The sequence below is a fragment of the Marmota flaviventris genome, chromosome 3 (assembly GCF_047511675.1).
Source record: "Marmota flaviventris isolate mMarFla1 chromosome 3, mMarFla1.hap1, whole genome shotgun sequence".
Taxonomy (NCBI): Eukaryota; Metazoa; Chordata; class Mammalia; order Rodentia; family Sciuridae; genus Marmota; species Marmota flaviventris.
This window is the reverse complement of record NC_092500.1, coordinates 85,941,303-85,954,749: the sequence shown is the minus strand read 5'-3', so window position 1 is coordinate 85,954,749 and position 13,447 is coordinate 85,941,303. Positions and strand designations below refer to the sequence as shown.

At 36.8% G+C, this 13,447-nt stretch overlaps 1 protein-coding gene across 1 annotated transcript in view; it reads left to right on the top strand.

Moving 5' to 3' along the window:
• Positions 1–13,447, top strand: part of Irag2 (inositol 1,4,5-triphosphate receptor associated 2) — a 110,892-nt gene that overhangs the window by 37,267 nt on the left and 60,178 nt on the right. Inside the window, exons 8-15 of the mRNA XM_027934227.3 lie at positions 1,739–1,789; positions 4,622–4,699; positions 6,983–7,039; positions 7,623–7,682; positions 7,774–7,838; positions 8,830–8,929; positions 11,352–11,486; positions 12,436–12,537. Coding sequence (XP_027790028.2) covers positions 1,739–1,789; positions 4,622–4,699; positions 6,983–7,039; positions 7,623–7,682; positions 7,774–7,838; positions 8,830–8,929; positions 11,352–11,486; positions 12,436–12,537 — 648 coding nt within the window. The remainder of the gene's footprint in view (positions 1–1,738; positions 1,790–4,621; positions 4,700–6,982; positions 7,040–7,622; positions 7,683–7,773; positions 7,839–8,829; positions 8,930–11,351; positions 11,487–12,435; positions 12,538–13,447) is intronic.

Below are 13,447 nucleotides of genomic sequence, written 5' to 3'. Positions count from 1 at the left end.
AGTCTGATGGGCAGTTCATAAATATCTGATGCAAAAACAAAACAAAACAAAAAACGGTTGAATTAAAAAAAAAATTCTGCCAAACTTTCAGCTTTTTCTTAGTTCTCTCAGGACTTCCAGGTTAATGAGAAACTTCATAGGTCCTTCCTTCCACTAAATAAGCACAGTCCTGAAATTTCAGAGCAAGAAATCATTCAGACCAAGCTTTAGCTCAGATACCAGAGAAATGATCATTTTTACTGAGAATTTTAGCATTGGTAATAATCTTCAAAATCCTGATAAATTCTAGCATTACTGATGATGGTGAAGGCAGCTGAAAGTCACTCAGACTAATTGGTTCTTTAGATATTTGTCAAAAAGCAGTTTTTAGAGTCTGTAAGTCATTGGGAGGCTTGGTTTCCAGGCTGGGTCAACACTTTGACCTCTTACAACATGCACTGCTTCATTTAGCTTAGCTCTTGTTCTAGTAGGAAGATGTGAGGACCAGACTCACTGGGTATTATTTCCTTTGTGACTGAGAGTCTGAGAGCCTTATAGGGAAGACTCAGTATGGGACCACAGGGGATCTCCAAACTAGAGGCAACATGGGGAAATGGTCAAGAGCCCCCTGGGGAGTGAGACTGCCTGTGTTCAAGCCCCAACTCCGTGTGACTCTAGGCAAGCCATTGAACTACTCTAAGCCTCAGGGTCCCCCTAGATACACAGAGATGACTATCCTACCTACACTAGGACTAGGAGAGATAAATAAGCTTAACACATGTGTCATAATATCCTTTTCTTCTTAGGTTTCATTAGCGTTAACTACTGTTGGTAAAAGTGCAGAGTCCTAGATATACAATCCTAATTCTTTGCATTCTGTAGTGTTTTGTAATTTTGAAAGGATTTTTACTATTTTACCTCATTGGTAATCACAGAAATTCTGTGAGATAGAAAAAGAAGTTGCTATATCTTCATATCTTTTAAAAATGAACTAAATTGATAAAGTCCAGGTACGTCTCGATTCCTCAGTTAATTGTGTAATAAATGGTATAAAATTGAACTCCAGTCTTCTGATGCCAACAACATGGTATGTGTTCCTATAGTCTTTTGTCAGTGAAATTCTAGCCTGAGATGTTTTTATCTTGTTATAAAAGCAATACTCATTCATTTTATTCTTATAAATAAAGAAATGCATATTAACAAGAAATAAAATTCCACAAAGTCCTTACCTTAGCCCACCCACAAGATTTACTGTTAACATTTTATAAATATCCTGTCCTGGAATAGTTTTTCTTCTGATGCTTCTGATTTTGAGACTGTTAATTATAGAAGTTTCTGATGTTCACATGTTGTGGTAACATTGAATCTGGGAATATCTATAGCTTCAGAGAGAAAGCTGAAACTCGTTGTGGTTTCAAGGTGCAGTTTAACTAGTTGTGTTGGCAGCTATCTATCATAAAAGAATGGTGCTAATGTAGAAAGGAAAGAAGCCAGGTTGTTCCTTTTTTAGTTTTTTATCTTTTTCTCCTTAACTACTATTCCTGTGAATTAGGGAGAAGAGTAACTACTTTCAGTTCCTCAAGAAACTGCAAGCCAAGGCTTGACCCCCATATTGAAAATATTTTTAGACTGTACTCAATTGTGACATGAATACCACATTTAAATTTAAAGTTGATAAAGGAAAAGAATGTTAATGCCCTTAGAGGTAAGTATGTGGAACTTTCATAAAATTCTTAAATATTCTAATTTTTCTTTTCAGGAGACAGAAAACCAGGCTCTGATTCTTAAGATTAAGATTCTACAGGAAGAGGTGTGTTGAAATCATTAAACACAGGCTTAGGTAAACATATGGAAATCATATGATCATGGGTTAACACCACGAGTTAAATAAAGAATCATGTGGCTTCAGGTCCCTCTGGGCCCAAAAGTAGGGTGATGTGTCGTATTATAAGTAGAGAAAAGTAGAAGGATTTTCATGTCAGGGCAGAGGTGTCTTATTGCATTTGCAAATGTCCATGGAAAAGTGGGATTTAAGAAATTCAGATTAAAGGTAGAATTAAATGAGCTGATCTTAAAAACCCAAATCAAGAAGGAAAGCATGTAGTTTTCTAAAAATATTCTATTACCTTGAATGAGGTAGAAAGATTCTTGAGTCTTACATCTAGATCTTAAATTCATTGAAAACACCACCTTGGGAAAACTGTTTTTTTCTGGACTAAAAATATTTATTCCACAGAGTTGTTTTGGAGATTAAGATAATTGATATGAAGCCATTTTTTAATAATGCATATTATATAATCTCTAGAAAAAGTATAATTCTTTGCAATGTATTTTTAAGCAAAGAGTTAAAGCATTGAAATAATAAAACACTAGTGAATTTCTATTTTAGAGGGAAAAGTTCCCTGTAGATATCTTTTGAATATCAAGTATTGTGTAAAATTTTGTTTGTTTCAGTTTTATATGAGGCTATCAAGCACTTATTAAGCCATGATGACTGGTCTAGAGAGTAAAAATACAAGTCATGCGGATATTAAACAAATTCATAATAGATTATAAAAGAATAATTAAACTGTAAAGAATCCTATATCACATTTAGAATTGTTACACCTGTGAGACCAGACATTTCTGAAACTAGTCCTTTCCAGTTAACTCCTAATGTAAGAGTTTTATCTTCTTGTACCTCAATGAGTGACAACATTGAAGAATTGTACGAAACTAGTTTAGAATTGAAGTGGAAAATTTAAACCTCTTCATCATGAGGTAGTTTTGCAACTGTTGATGTATAGTAGCATAGTCATACAAATAACCCTGCCAATCAAGATTCCTTTAGGAGACAAAAATTTGTGACAATGTGAAGAATAATGGCAAAAATGGTTTGAATAGTGGCCCAGATTCTTTCACCATATAGTTATTGGGAGTCTTCTGTGTGTAGGTTTCATTCAAAATGCTGAGTATGCAGACTTAGCAAAAAAGCTCATGTAGAACTTGTGTCTTTAATGGCAATTATTGCTATGGAGAAAAGAAAGGCAAACAGAATTGAGAGAAAGGGGAGTACAATTTAAATTACGTGTTCCGGAAAAGCAGCATTGCAAAATTAAGGCTTTGGTTAAAAACTGGAAAGGAGGCTTACCTGTGAAAGCATTCCAGGCAGAGGAAGCAGCACACTTTCCAGGTTCTGCAGCTGCAGCCTGCCTGCTGTTTTAGAGGGCATCAAGGCCAGTGTGTTTGGAGCAGAGTGAAGAGTGGCAAGAGACGTGGGCTGAGAGCTGCAGGTAGCCAGATGCACAGAGCCTTACGCAGGTACTGTAAGGACTCTTTTTTTATTATTTTATTATATTTTTTAAAACACAGAGATGGCAGATATTGGAGGGTTTTGAGTAAATGAATAATATAATCTAGTTTGTTTTAAGAAGATAATTCTCATTGCTGGGTCTATAACCTACTGTAGTGGAGCCAATAAAAAAGCCAGCAAACTAATTAGGAAGCTTGAAGTGATCCAGTCAAGACTAGTGGGGGCTTTGATTGAAGCAGTAATAGTGGTGTGGGACACAATTGTTCAAATCAGGAAATGCTGTGTAATGCAGCCAAAGATATTTATTGTATGTGCAGGAAATATGGAAACTGTCTCCTGATTATTTATAATGTCTCAGTGAAATACAAAAGAAAATCATTCCCTGAGAGGGAGGTTGCTGGAGGAGGTATTGGAAGTTTTAGGAAAGGGAAGGGATAAAATAGCCTGGGGGTTGGATTTTTTTTTTTTTTTTTTGTAGAGGACCATATAGTAATATCTTTAGGTTTTGCCATCTGTGGGCCTTTGTGCATTACTTACCTCTGCCTGTGTACTGTGAAAGCAGCTATAGTGAATGTGTGAACAAATGGGCATAGTTGTGCTCTAATTTACAGAGAAGTGATCATCCAGGTTTGGCCTTTGGAACATGAGAGGTGGCCATCATTTGCCAACTCTTGATTTTGGCAATGGTGGTGTGAATATACCAGGGTTATATGATTTTATCATCAGAAGACATGGAGGCTAAAGGTCATGAACTTGTGACCAGCCTATTGACTCATTCTTTCACCATATTTACTGGAAAGTAGTTGACCTGGGGTGAATGGCAAGCTCTTTTAATACTGAGACCCAAGAGGTGAGCAAGGGAACTGAGCATGTGGAAAGTAGGGATTATAATTATTGACTGTAGAAGAATTTAAGTTGGGTAAAGAGGTTCTAAATTCATGGAAAGTTTGAAGGATAATGAAAAGGCGGTAAGATCCATGGATAGCAGGTTCCAGTGGGGAAGGTTTGTTAGCGCTGGAGGAGGTAATCTGGAAAGCCAAGAGGTGGTGATTGAAAAGTGAGATACTTGCAGTCAAACATCACAAGGTCATGGTTAACTGGCAATAACAAATTTGAAGCTATGACTGTGAGAGCAAGTGGCTGAGGTAGAGTGGGGGATAGAAATGCATATATCCACGATGGTTGTGTTCAAAGGATCATGCTGTCTCTAGAGCATATCAACTTTTGTGTCTCAGTTTAAGATGGATTACAATGCTAATGGTGAAAATACCACTTGCTAAAAGTCACTGACTGTGAGACTTTTATTTTCCTTGGTGCCAAATCTAAGAATACCCTCTTCTTTTACATTAGAATATTAAGAACATTATAGATATGGATAAACTGGAAAAGAAGATTGAGGAATTATCTAAAATTGAGACAGAGCATCAAGTAAGCACTTCTCAAATACTGGTAAAAATTTTCTTCTGTCAAATCAATATTATTCTATGCCAGTGTATTTGACTCAATGACACAATAACCTGTGGTTATAATTCTGAAATTTGCACTCCTTGGAATGTCTGAATTATTTATATAAAAGGCAGTTTCTTTTTCTCATTTTTTGGTAACAGCTGTTACATAATTCATCTGCCACAAAAGTCATCCACTTGAAGTATACATATCAGTGGTTTTTAGTATATTCAGAATTGTATAACCATAAGCAAAATTAAGCTTAAAGCATTTCATCACCCCAAAATAAACCTTTTTTTTTTTTTAACAGTTATTTCGGTCCTAGGCAACCACTAAATCTATTTTCTGTCTCTCTAGATTTGTCTGTTCTGGACATTTCATATATAAATGGAATCATACAATGTACGTTATTTTATGATTGGCTTCTTTCACTTAGTATAATGTTTTCAGAGTTCATCCATATTATCAGTATTCCATATGTCAAGTACTCTATTTTTATTGTTGAATAATATTTTATTGTATGGATATACCATATTTTGTTTGTATGTTCATCAGTTAATGGACATTTGACCCATTTCTATTTTGGTACTATTATGAGAATTTGTGTATATGTTTATTGACCTATATTTTCACTTCTCTTTATTATTTACCTGGGAGTTGAATTACTGGATCATGTGGTGATTCTTTAAGTTTTTTTTTTTCTTTTTTTGTACTGGGGATTGAACTCAGGGGCATTCAACCCCTGAGCAACTTCCCCAGCCTTATTTTGTATTTTATTTAGAGCCAGAGTCTCACTGAGTTGCTTTAACATCTCACTTTTGCTAAGGCTGGCTTTGAATTCAACATCCTCCTGCCTCAGCCTCCTGAGCTGCTGAGATTAAGGTGTGCACCGCCACAACCAGCTATGTTTAGCCTTTGTAGTAGCTGCCAGACCATTTTCCAAAGTGTCTTCACCATTATACATTTCACCAGCAGTGTATGAGGATGCACACTTCTCTGCCTTCTTGCCAACACTTGCTATTTATCTTTTTAAGTATAGTGCAATTTCTAATTTAATAGCTTCCGATTTTTAAAATCCTTAAGTCAGGGAAAATTTCAGATATTATATATTCTTAATGCGGAAAATGAGAAATAGGAAAAATTGCTCCCTGATTAAGAAACTGTACCTTACAAAAATATCTTATATCTGTAAAGTCTGTTTAGTACATACTTTTGTTATCTACCATATATTCTTATCAGGAAATGGAAGGAACCTATCAACAAATTCATTAATATATGTCATCATCATCTCAGTGGTTTATTTGAACAGTATTTTTCATTGTTTGAAATGATATTTCTTATCTATGTGTCATTTTCAAGTTTTCTCTTCTCTGTGTGTGTACATGCAGAGGCATATATTATAGCTGTTATAATTTAGACATTAAAATTAATTCTACACTAGGAACGGCTACTTTGAAATTGCAACTGTGATAAACAGTAGAAAGAGCCAAAGACATGGGTTCAGATCCTGTCTTTTCTACTTAAAAGCTTTATAATGTTAAGCAAATCGTTGACCTCCTTGTCTCAAGTTGCTCACCTGTTAAATGGATATGAAATCTCTACCTACTTTACAAGTTTTGTTTTTGTTTTAATTTGGAGGATTTTGTGAAAATACTGTTAGAACTATAACGAGAAATCCAACGTGTATAATTAGGATGGTGATTCTGCTTCTGGCTTTGCCAGTTATTTTTCCAGGCTCTTAATTTAGTTTATATGTATTTGTCAATTCCATTATATTTAGAAGTGTATGCTAACAAGTTTGCTTTTGGTTTTAAGAAATTGATGTATTCTTGATATTCACTTTGCTAAAAGGAATCTTGGAACATTTTAAAATTGTTTTTAAAAGAAGACTTTTCTATATGTTCTCATGAAATCTGTTTATGTCCTATCTAGATTTTCATTTTCACAAAAAAGTAAAAACTTTTTACAACTTCTCGTGTGGAACAGAGGGAAGGGCACATCTCTGAAGCTTGGACTCACATTCTGGGCTCAGCTTTGCCACTGATGGTGGCCTTGGTCTGAATAATGCTGAGCTTTGGCTTCCTCACTGTTGAAGTGAGGACAGTGACCTCTGCCTTTAGGGTTATAAGGCTGGATATGAAATTTTGTTATAAAGTGAAAAATACATGCTTCAGAAACATGTCTGCCTTACTGGAATGATTTTATGGCACTGTCCTTTCACAAAACAATGTCCCAATGGCCTTCCCTAAATTTGTTTCTTTTCAGATGCAATTGCACACGTACGAATATATGTTGCTTAATAAAGATGCAACTATGCAGAAGGTTGGTATTATCCCTTCCTTTTGAGAATCCTGTGCGATTGATTAGCTTTCTCCAAATTGTGAGGAAAATGGTCATTTTTATAACTTCACCCCTAGGAAAAATCTGATTTTGTTATTATGGTCCTAAGATTTTTCTGAAAATACTTCACAAAAATGTGTTTGGGAAGAATGGTGGCTTTTTATCTTGCAATATCAGTAATGTTAATTGAGGTATTACTTGAACTGGAGAAAGTTGGATGACTTAGTAATTTATTGGTCACTTTCATGTAAAGATTTTCTTTAATGGCATCATAATCATTACAATTAAGAATTGCCTTTTGGGATTTGATTTCACTGAACCACAAACAGAACATAATGACACTTATTAGATAAAGTTGCCTTATTGTCCCTCCACTTATATGTTTTTTAATCCCAAACATTGATTGGTTCTGTTTTCAAATAGCAAGATTGATAGAAGATATCATGATGATTGGGTCTTTACTATTTTTTGGCTTGCATTGATGATCTAATAAATATGATTTGGTGGACTCACCCCCGCCCCCCGCTTTTTTTGTTTTGCTATTAATTCACTTTCTATTTCTCAGAAGAATTTAAGCATAGAAGAGCTGAAGTTGACCATCACAGAGTATAGAAGTGTGATAGAGGTATGCCATAATTTCACAACTTGCAAAGCAGAGCTGTTAAATATAAGTTCCCACCAGAGCAACATAAACAGCCTAACATTTCTGCTTCCAGAATTTACAAGGTGATAAAAATAAACTGGCTCAAGAGTTAGAGCACTTGCAGCAGGAACTTGTCCTGTAAGTAGGATCCACCCTCACCAGCCTTCTGTCTTGTGCCATGGTCCCCTGACCTGCATGCAGTGCTTTGTCACGCCCCACTTTGTTCTTCAGCACCTCTGTATGCTCTCTTTACCTTTCTCCATGGGAGCTCCTTCATCAGTTTTCTGTGACCCTTCCTGACTTCAGTCAATTTGGATTGCTATAAGAAAACACCACGGACTGGGTGTCTTTAGTAGCAAACGCTCATTTCTCATGGTTCTGAAGGCTGGAAGTCTAAGATTAGGGTGCCATCAGGGTTGGTTCTAGTGAGGGCTTTTCCTTCTTGTATCTTCACGTGGAGTAAAGAGAGCTAAATAATTCTCTGGCATCTTACAAGGGCACTGATCCCATTCATAAATACTTTACCCCCATGATACTAGTACCTCCCAAAGGCTCCACCTCCAAATACCAGGGGGCAAGCATGGCAAATTGTTCTTACCTCTTTCCTGACACACATTATTCCCTGTTATAACCATTGTTTCTGAAGTGTGCAATATGCTGCTCCAGGATGCACAGGCACTCAGATTACAAACAAACACCAGTAAAGCTAGTGAGTGAGTGCACACACCTATGGTATGTGAATGGCAGTGAGAAAGGGGCATTGCCCACACAAAAGGCAAAGGCGGCAACTCTGCCTAGCTCTAGCTAATTTGTTTTATCAAGGCTATATGAACCCTGTGTGCCCACATCTTCTGATTGTGGAAGGAAAGCCAGAAATCTAGATGTTTTAGTGACATTTTATGTTTTAAGTGCTGGTTTCAGTACTTAACTGTGGCCCACTTGTTTGGGACCTCTTGGAGTCACTAGCCTTCAGTTCCTGGAGTATAGATCTCTCTTCTCTCTCCACCTTGAGCCCCTTGTATAGTCCTTGACCACCATGGGCACTTATTGGTGATAAATGAGCCCTGTTTTGGTGACTGCAAACATAATGTTGGAGGCAACTGACTGGACCACTTTTGTTTTTTCTAAGAAATGGGATCCAGCTGAATGTCAGTGGAGAGCACAATGGGGTGGTCTCTGAAAGAGAAAAATCTTTACATTATGAGCTCATTCTAGCTCAGTCTGCAGAGGTAAGTCATTCTAATCAGAGGGAGATTATGTAAGCTATGTAGCTTACTATTAAGTGACTGTCCAAGAATATTTGGAACATATCTGTTGAGAGTAATCGAATTCAAGTCTAAAACCTTTTAGCCTGGGGGAAAGAACCATTTCTAAGTAATGGCCTAAGTTCAGGAGGCTAGCCCAGGTTTTTGGATGTGTGTGTTCAGTGAATCAGGACTTTAGAAATCTTTATATTCTCAGTCTTTTCAAGATCATCTGCCTGCCCTGATCTCTAGCCTAGGATCATAAATGTAACAGTAGAATCCATGAAGTATTTTTTTTTTTCACATTTTCTAAAGCCCTTAAAGTATGTGTATATACCAAACACTAAGATGTCCAGAAGTGATACCAATTTCTTTGCTCTAATTGAACCAACCACTTTTTTAAAATTTTTTTTAAGCTTTATAGTTATACATGGTAGTTAGGTTTGTTTTGACAAAATCCTGCAGTCATAGAATTTGATTTTAATCACTGTCCCTACTACTCCCTCCCCCATTCTCCTCCTTCTACTCCTGATCTTCCTTTAGCTCATTTATTTATATTGGATAGGTACTTTCTACATAATACCACAGGGAATTTTGCCTTTATGTATATTTATAAATGCACATAGCATGATTTTGTTAATTTTATTCCATATATTCTCCCCTTTCCTGTCTCCCCTTCTCCCCCTCAGTCTCCTATTCCACTGGTCTTCCCTCTATCCTTAATGATAACTTATCCACCCCCAACACCACCCCATACATTTTTTCCCTTACTTTGCTCTAGCTTCCACACATGAGAGAAAACGTTTAACCCTTGATTTTTCTGAGTCTACGGCTTATTTCATTTAGTTGGATATTCTCCATTTCCATCCATTTACTGGCAAATGCCATACATACACCACATTTTCTTAATCCATTCATCTATTGACAGGCATCTGGTATGATTGTATAACTTGGTTATGGAGAATGGAGCTGCTATAAACATTGATGTAGCTGTATCACTGTAGTGCTGATCATAGTTCTTTTGGATAAATACCAAGGATTGGGATAGATGGGTCATATGGTGGTTCCAATCCTAGGTTTTTGAAGAAGCTCTATGATGCTTTCCAGAGTATACCAGCTCCATTTTATGGTATCAATTATTACATTATGAACAGGAACTAGAATTTTTATGTGTTCTAGTTAATTTAAAATGGTAAAATTAATTATTTAAATTTTTTTCTTTGTTAGACCCAGTTCTTTACAACATGGGAAGAAACACTCAAAAGCCTTCTTGGATCTGAAAGTGTTGCTGCTCTCCTAGATGTTTAGTCCTTTTATTTTCCAGTTCTGTGCTTGTTATGTTAGGAAATGCTTTATTTAGCCAATTGCTTTCTTTTCTCTGCTTTAGTCTCTCCCTGTCTGGACAATGGCTGTGTCAGAATGTCCTTCTGTTGACAGCTGTGATATGACCTTGAAAGCAGAGGGAGAATGTCTTTGGGGCAAATGCTGTTTGAATTGTTCCTGCCAAGGATGCAAGGGCAACATATGCTGCCTTCATCCAAAGCCGTCTCAACAGCCCTGCAGGTTCTGCTGAGAGCTGTGTTTTTGTGACATTCTGTTTCAAATACTCATCATTTCACTGTACTTTTGAAACCAAGCCAAACTGCCAGACTGAATGAAACTGTGGCAAATCTGCCATGGCTGTGTGTTTCTTATCCCTTGTCCTCTGAGATAATAATGATGTCAAGATGCCAGCCCATAAAGTTCTATACTTCCCAACAGGAGGTTGTCAGCTGGCAAAATCCTGGCTGAGGTTTACTCCCTGATGAGTTAGGAAGCTTGCCTTCTTACTGGAATCTGGAAATTAGAGTCCTTGACACTTTCCAACAGACAGCAAAAAGAAGGCTAAATATGTTGTTGTCATATATCTTAAATGTGGCTGAGATGGGCTTTGGGAGCATGGGGAACATGCGTGCTTTGTGAAACACCATCTGAGCATGCCTGCTATGAATGCGGGGGTGGGGTGGGGGGTGGGGGGGGAGACAAAAGAAACCAACCTAATTTCAAAGGGGTTAATTTCATATTCTTCCCACTTTGACTCTATGAATTATTTACCTTTCTCTATTTCTGTATTAAAATTGATGCCATAAGTTTCAACCACCAACACATAAATGTTACAAGAACACAGCTCTCAGCAGAACATCTAGGCTGTTCATGAATGAGCTTTCCTTTCAAAAAAATAAGTATTCAGGTACAGGTATTTTAGAAAGAAAATGTCCACATTCTTTTTAGGATGCAGGAGGATTTCACAAGACTGTTTAGAACTGTTTTATGACAATTACATTGACCTTTAAGTATCATTCTCATAAAATAAAAATAATATTTTTTATTAGGATAACAGTTGTGGGTATTTTGCTAATTGTTTCAGAATAATGAAACTGAGTGGCAGTGCAGTGTACCCATCCTGTCGGCTCTGGACACAGTGATAGACCAAGGAATGCTGCTGGTCCTAACAGAGGCGGAACAAAAGGGTGTGGAGTTCGAGGCTGCACTTCAGAAGCTGGTATTTGTGGCATAGTGTGTCATGACATTTCACTCTAGCTAGGAATATCTGCAAATTAGTTACCTACAGTCATTTGCTGGATCTACATGTACAGTTGTTTCAGAACAATTGTGTGCTGTTGAGATCCAGCTTAACCCTATGATGAGAAGATACTCAAACTATTCTGAAGTTGATCTTTTAATTCTGGGTCAGTCAAGACTAACAAAGTGATCTTGGGTATGATGTCATGAGCTTGTTTATCCTGCGGGTTCATTTTTAACACTGAAGGGCTGAAGACAAGGCACCTGTTAGACAGTTTCCTTCTCTTCATTTCCTTTTCATTAATGGCCCATATATCTCCAAGTTGATCCCCCCTCTCCCCACTGGGAATTCTAAATGGTTGGAAAAGTCAAGTAACATCTTCATCTTTGTATTTCTAGTCCTTTTCAACAGAGCCTGCCTATTAGAGGTAGTGTATAGTTTGATGGAGGATAAAAATAAAAAAAATGATTGACTCTGTTTGAAAGGAGAAAGAAAATGAACAGGATTTGTTCTGGAAAATGATCTGCTTGTACTTACTCAGTATATACAGTGCACCAAAAGAGTTAGTATGTACCCATAGCCACCTCTTCAGATAAAGGGAACTCACTGGGGAACGTTCCCTAAGAAGGTTACTCTAACTAGTGTCTTCCTAAATTACCTATATGGTAGAACTTTGGTCTAAATTAATTCTTTTTGTTAGAATTTTTTTAGTAATTTTAGATGGACACAATACCTTTATTTTATTTATTTATCTATTTATTTTGATGTGGTGCTGAGGAATAAACCCAGTGCCTCATACTTACGAGGCAAGGGCTCTGCCACTGAGCCACGATCGCAGTCCTAAATTAATTCTTACTGTGTGATAGACGTATGTGCCTTTGACCTTAATTCCTAGTTGAAGATGTGGAATTCTTTTTCTGCCCCCAAGCAAGAAGAAGTCTCTGACATTGGAACCTTCCTTCACAGCTCCCTGCTGTGGGTAACTAATCCAGAAATTACTGCAAAAGAAAAGTGGGCAAAGCAGCTTGCTGTAAGTGTTCTGTAATTTTTTTCCTGGTTTTCCTTCTGCTATGGAAATTCAGGTAATACTTATGTACAGTAACAACAGTACCATTTTCTAAGACTCTATTGTGGACTTCTGCCATCTTAGTTTAATGAGTGTGAATATGTGGGTGAGTGGGAGGGTTAAGGTGAATGTGTGAGCAGGAGTGTAAGGATATGTGAAGTATGGTGGAAAGAGAAGGAATAAATAAGACAACTTAATGAAAAAAAATGGTTTTTTTTTTTGTTTCTTCCAGAGAACTGGTTAGTCTAAGCCTGGCTTTTACCTTGGCCTATGAAAATTCTCTTTCTTTTGTAGAATGATTATTGTATAAAAGAATCTTCTTCCTGATTCTCCAACTACTTTATTTTCTCAGGAAGTAGCAGAATAGTTGAAAAATGGGAACATCTTAGTTAGCTATTCCCAGCTTTATTAGAAAGGAAGCACATAAGAAGAAATCTCTGTATCTCCACTTCTTTATTTATTTATTTAGTTGTAGATGGACACAGTACCTTTGTTTATTTAATTTGTTTATGTGTGCTGGGGATCGAACCCAGTGCCTCACACATGCTAGGCAAGCGCTCTTTCACTGAGTTACAACCCCAGCCCCTGTAGCTCTACTTCTTGATACCAGACTACTTCCTAGCATTCATCAACCCCCTACTAAGTTAAGTTTAAAAAAGTAAACTCTGGAATATTATTTTCAAATCCTTTTCCAAATTAACCTTTTTAAAAAGTTGCTTCTGAATACAATAATCAGCAAATATTGATTTTTTTATTGCATTACTTTATCCCACTATGTTCTAGAACAATCATGATGATTGGTGGAATGGTCAAAAAAATCTACTTAACAAAAATAAAGTAAAACTTAGGTTTTAACCACCGGACAGGCACTTTA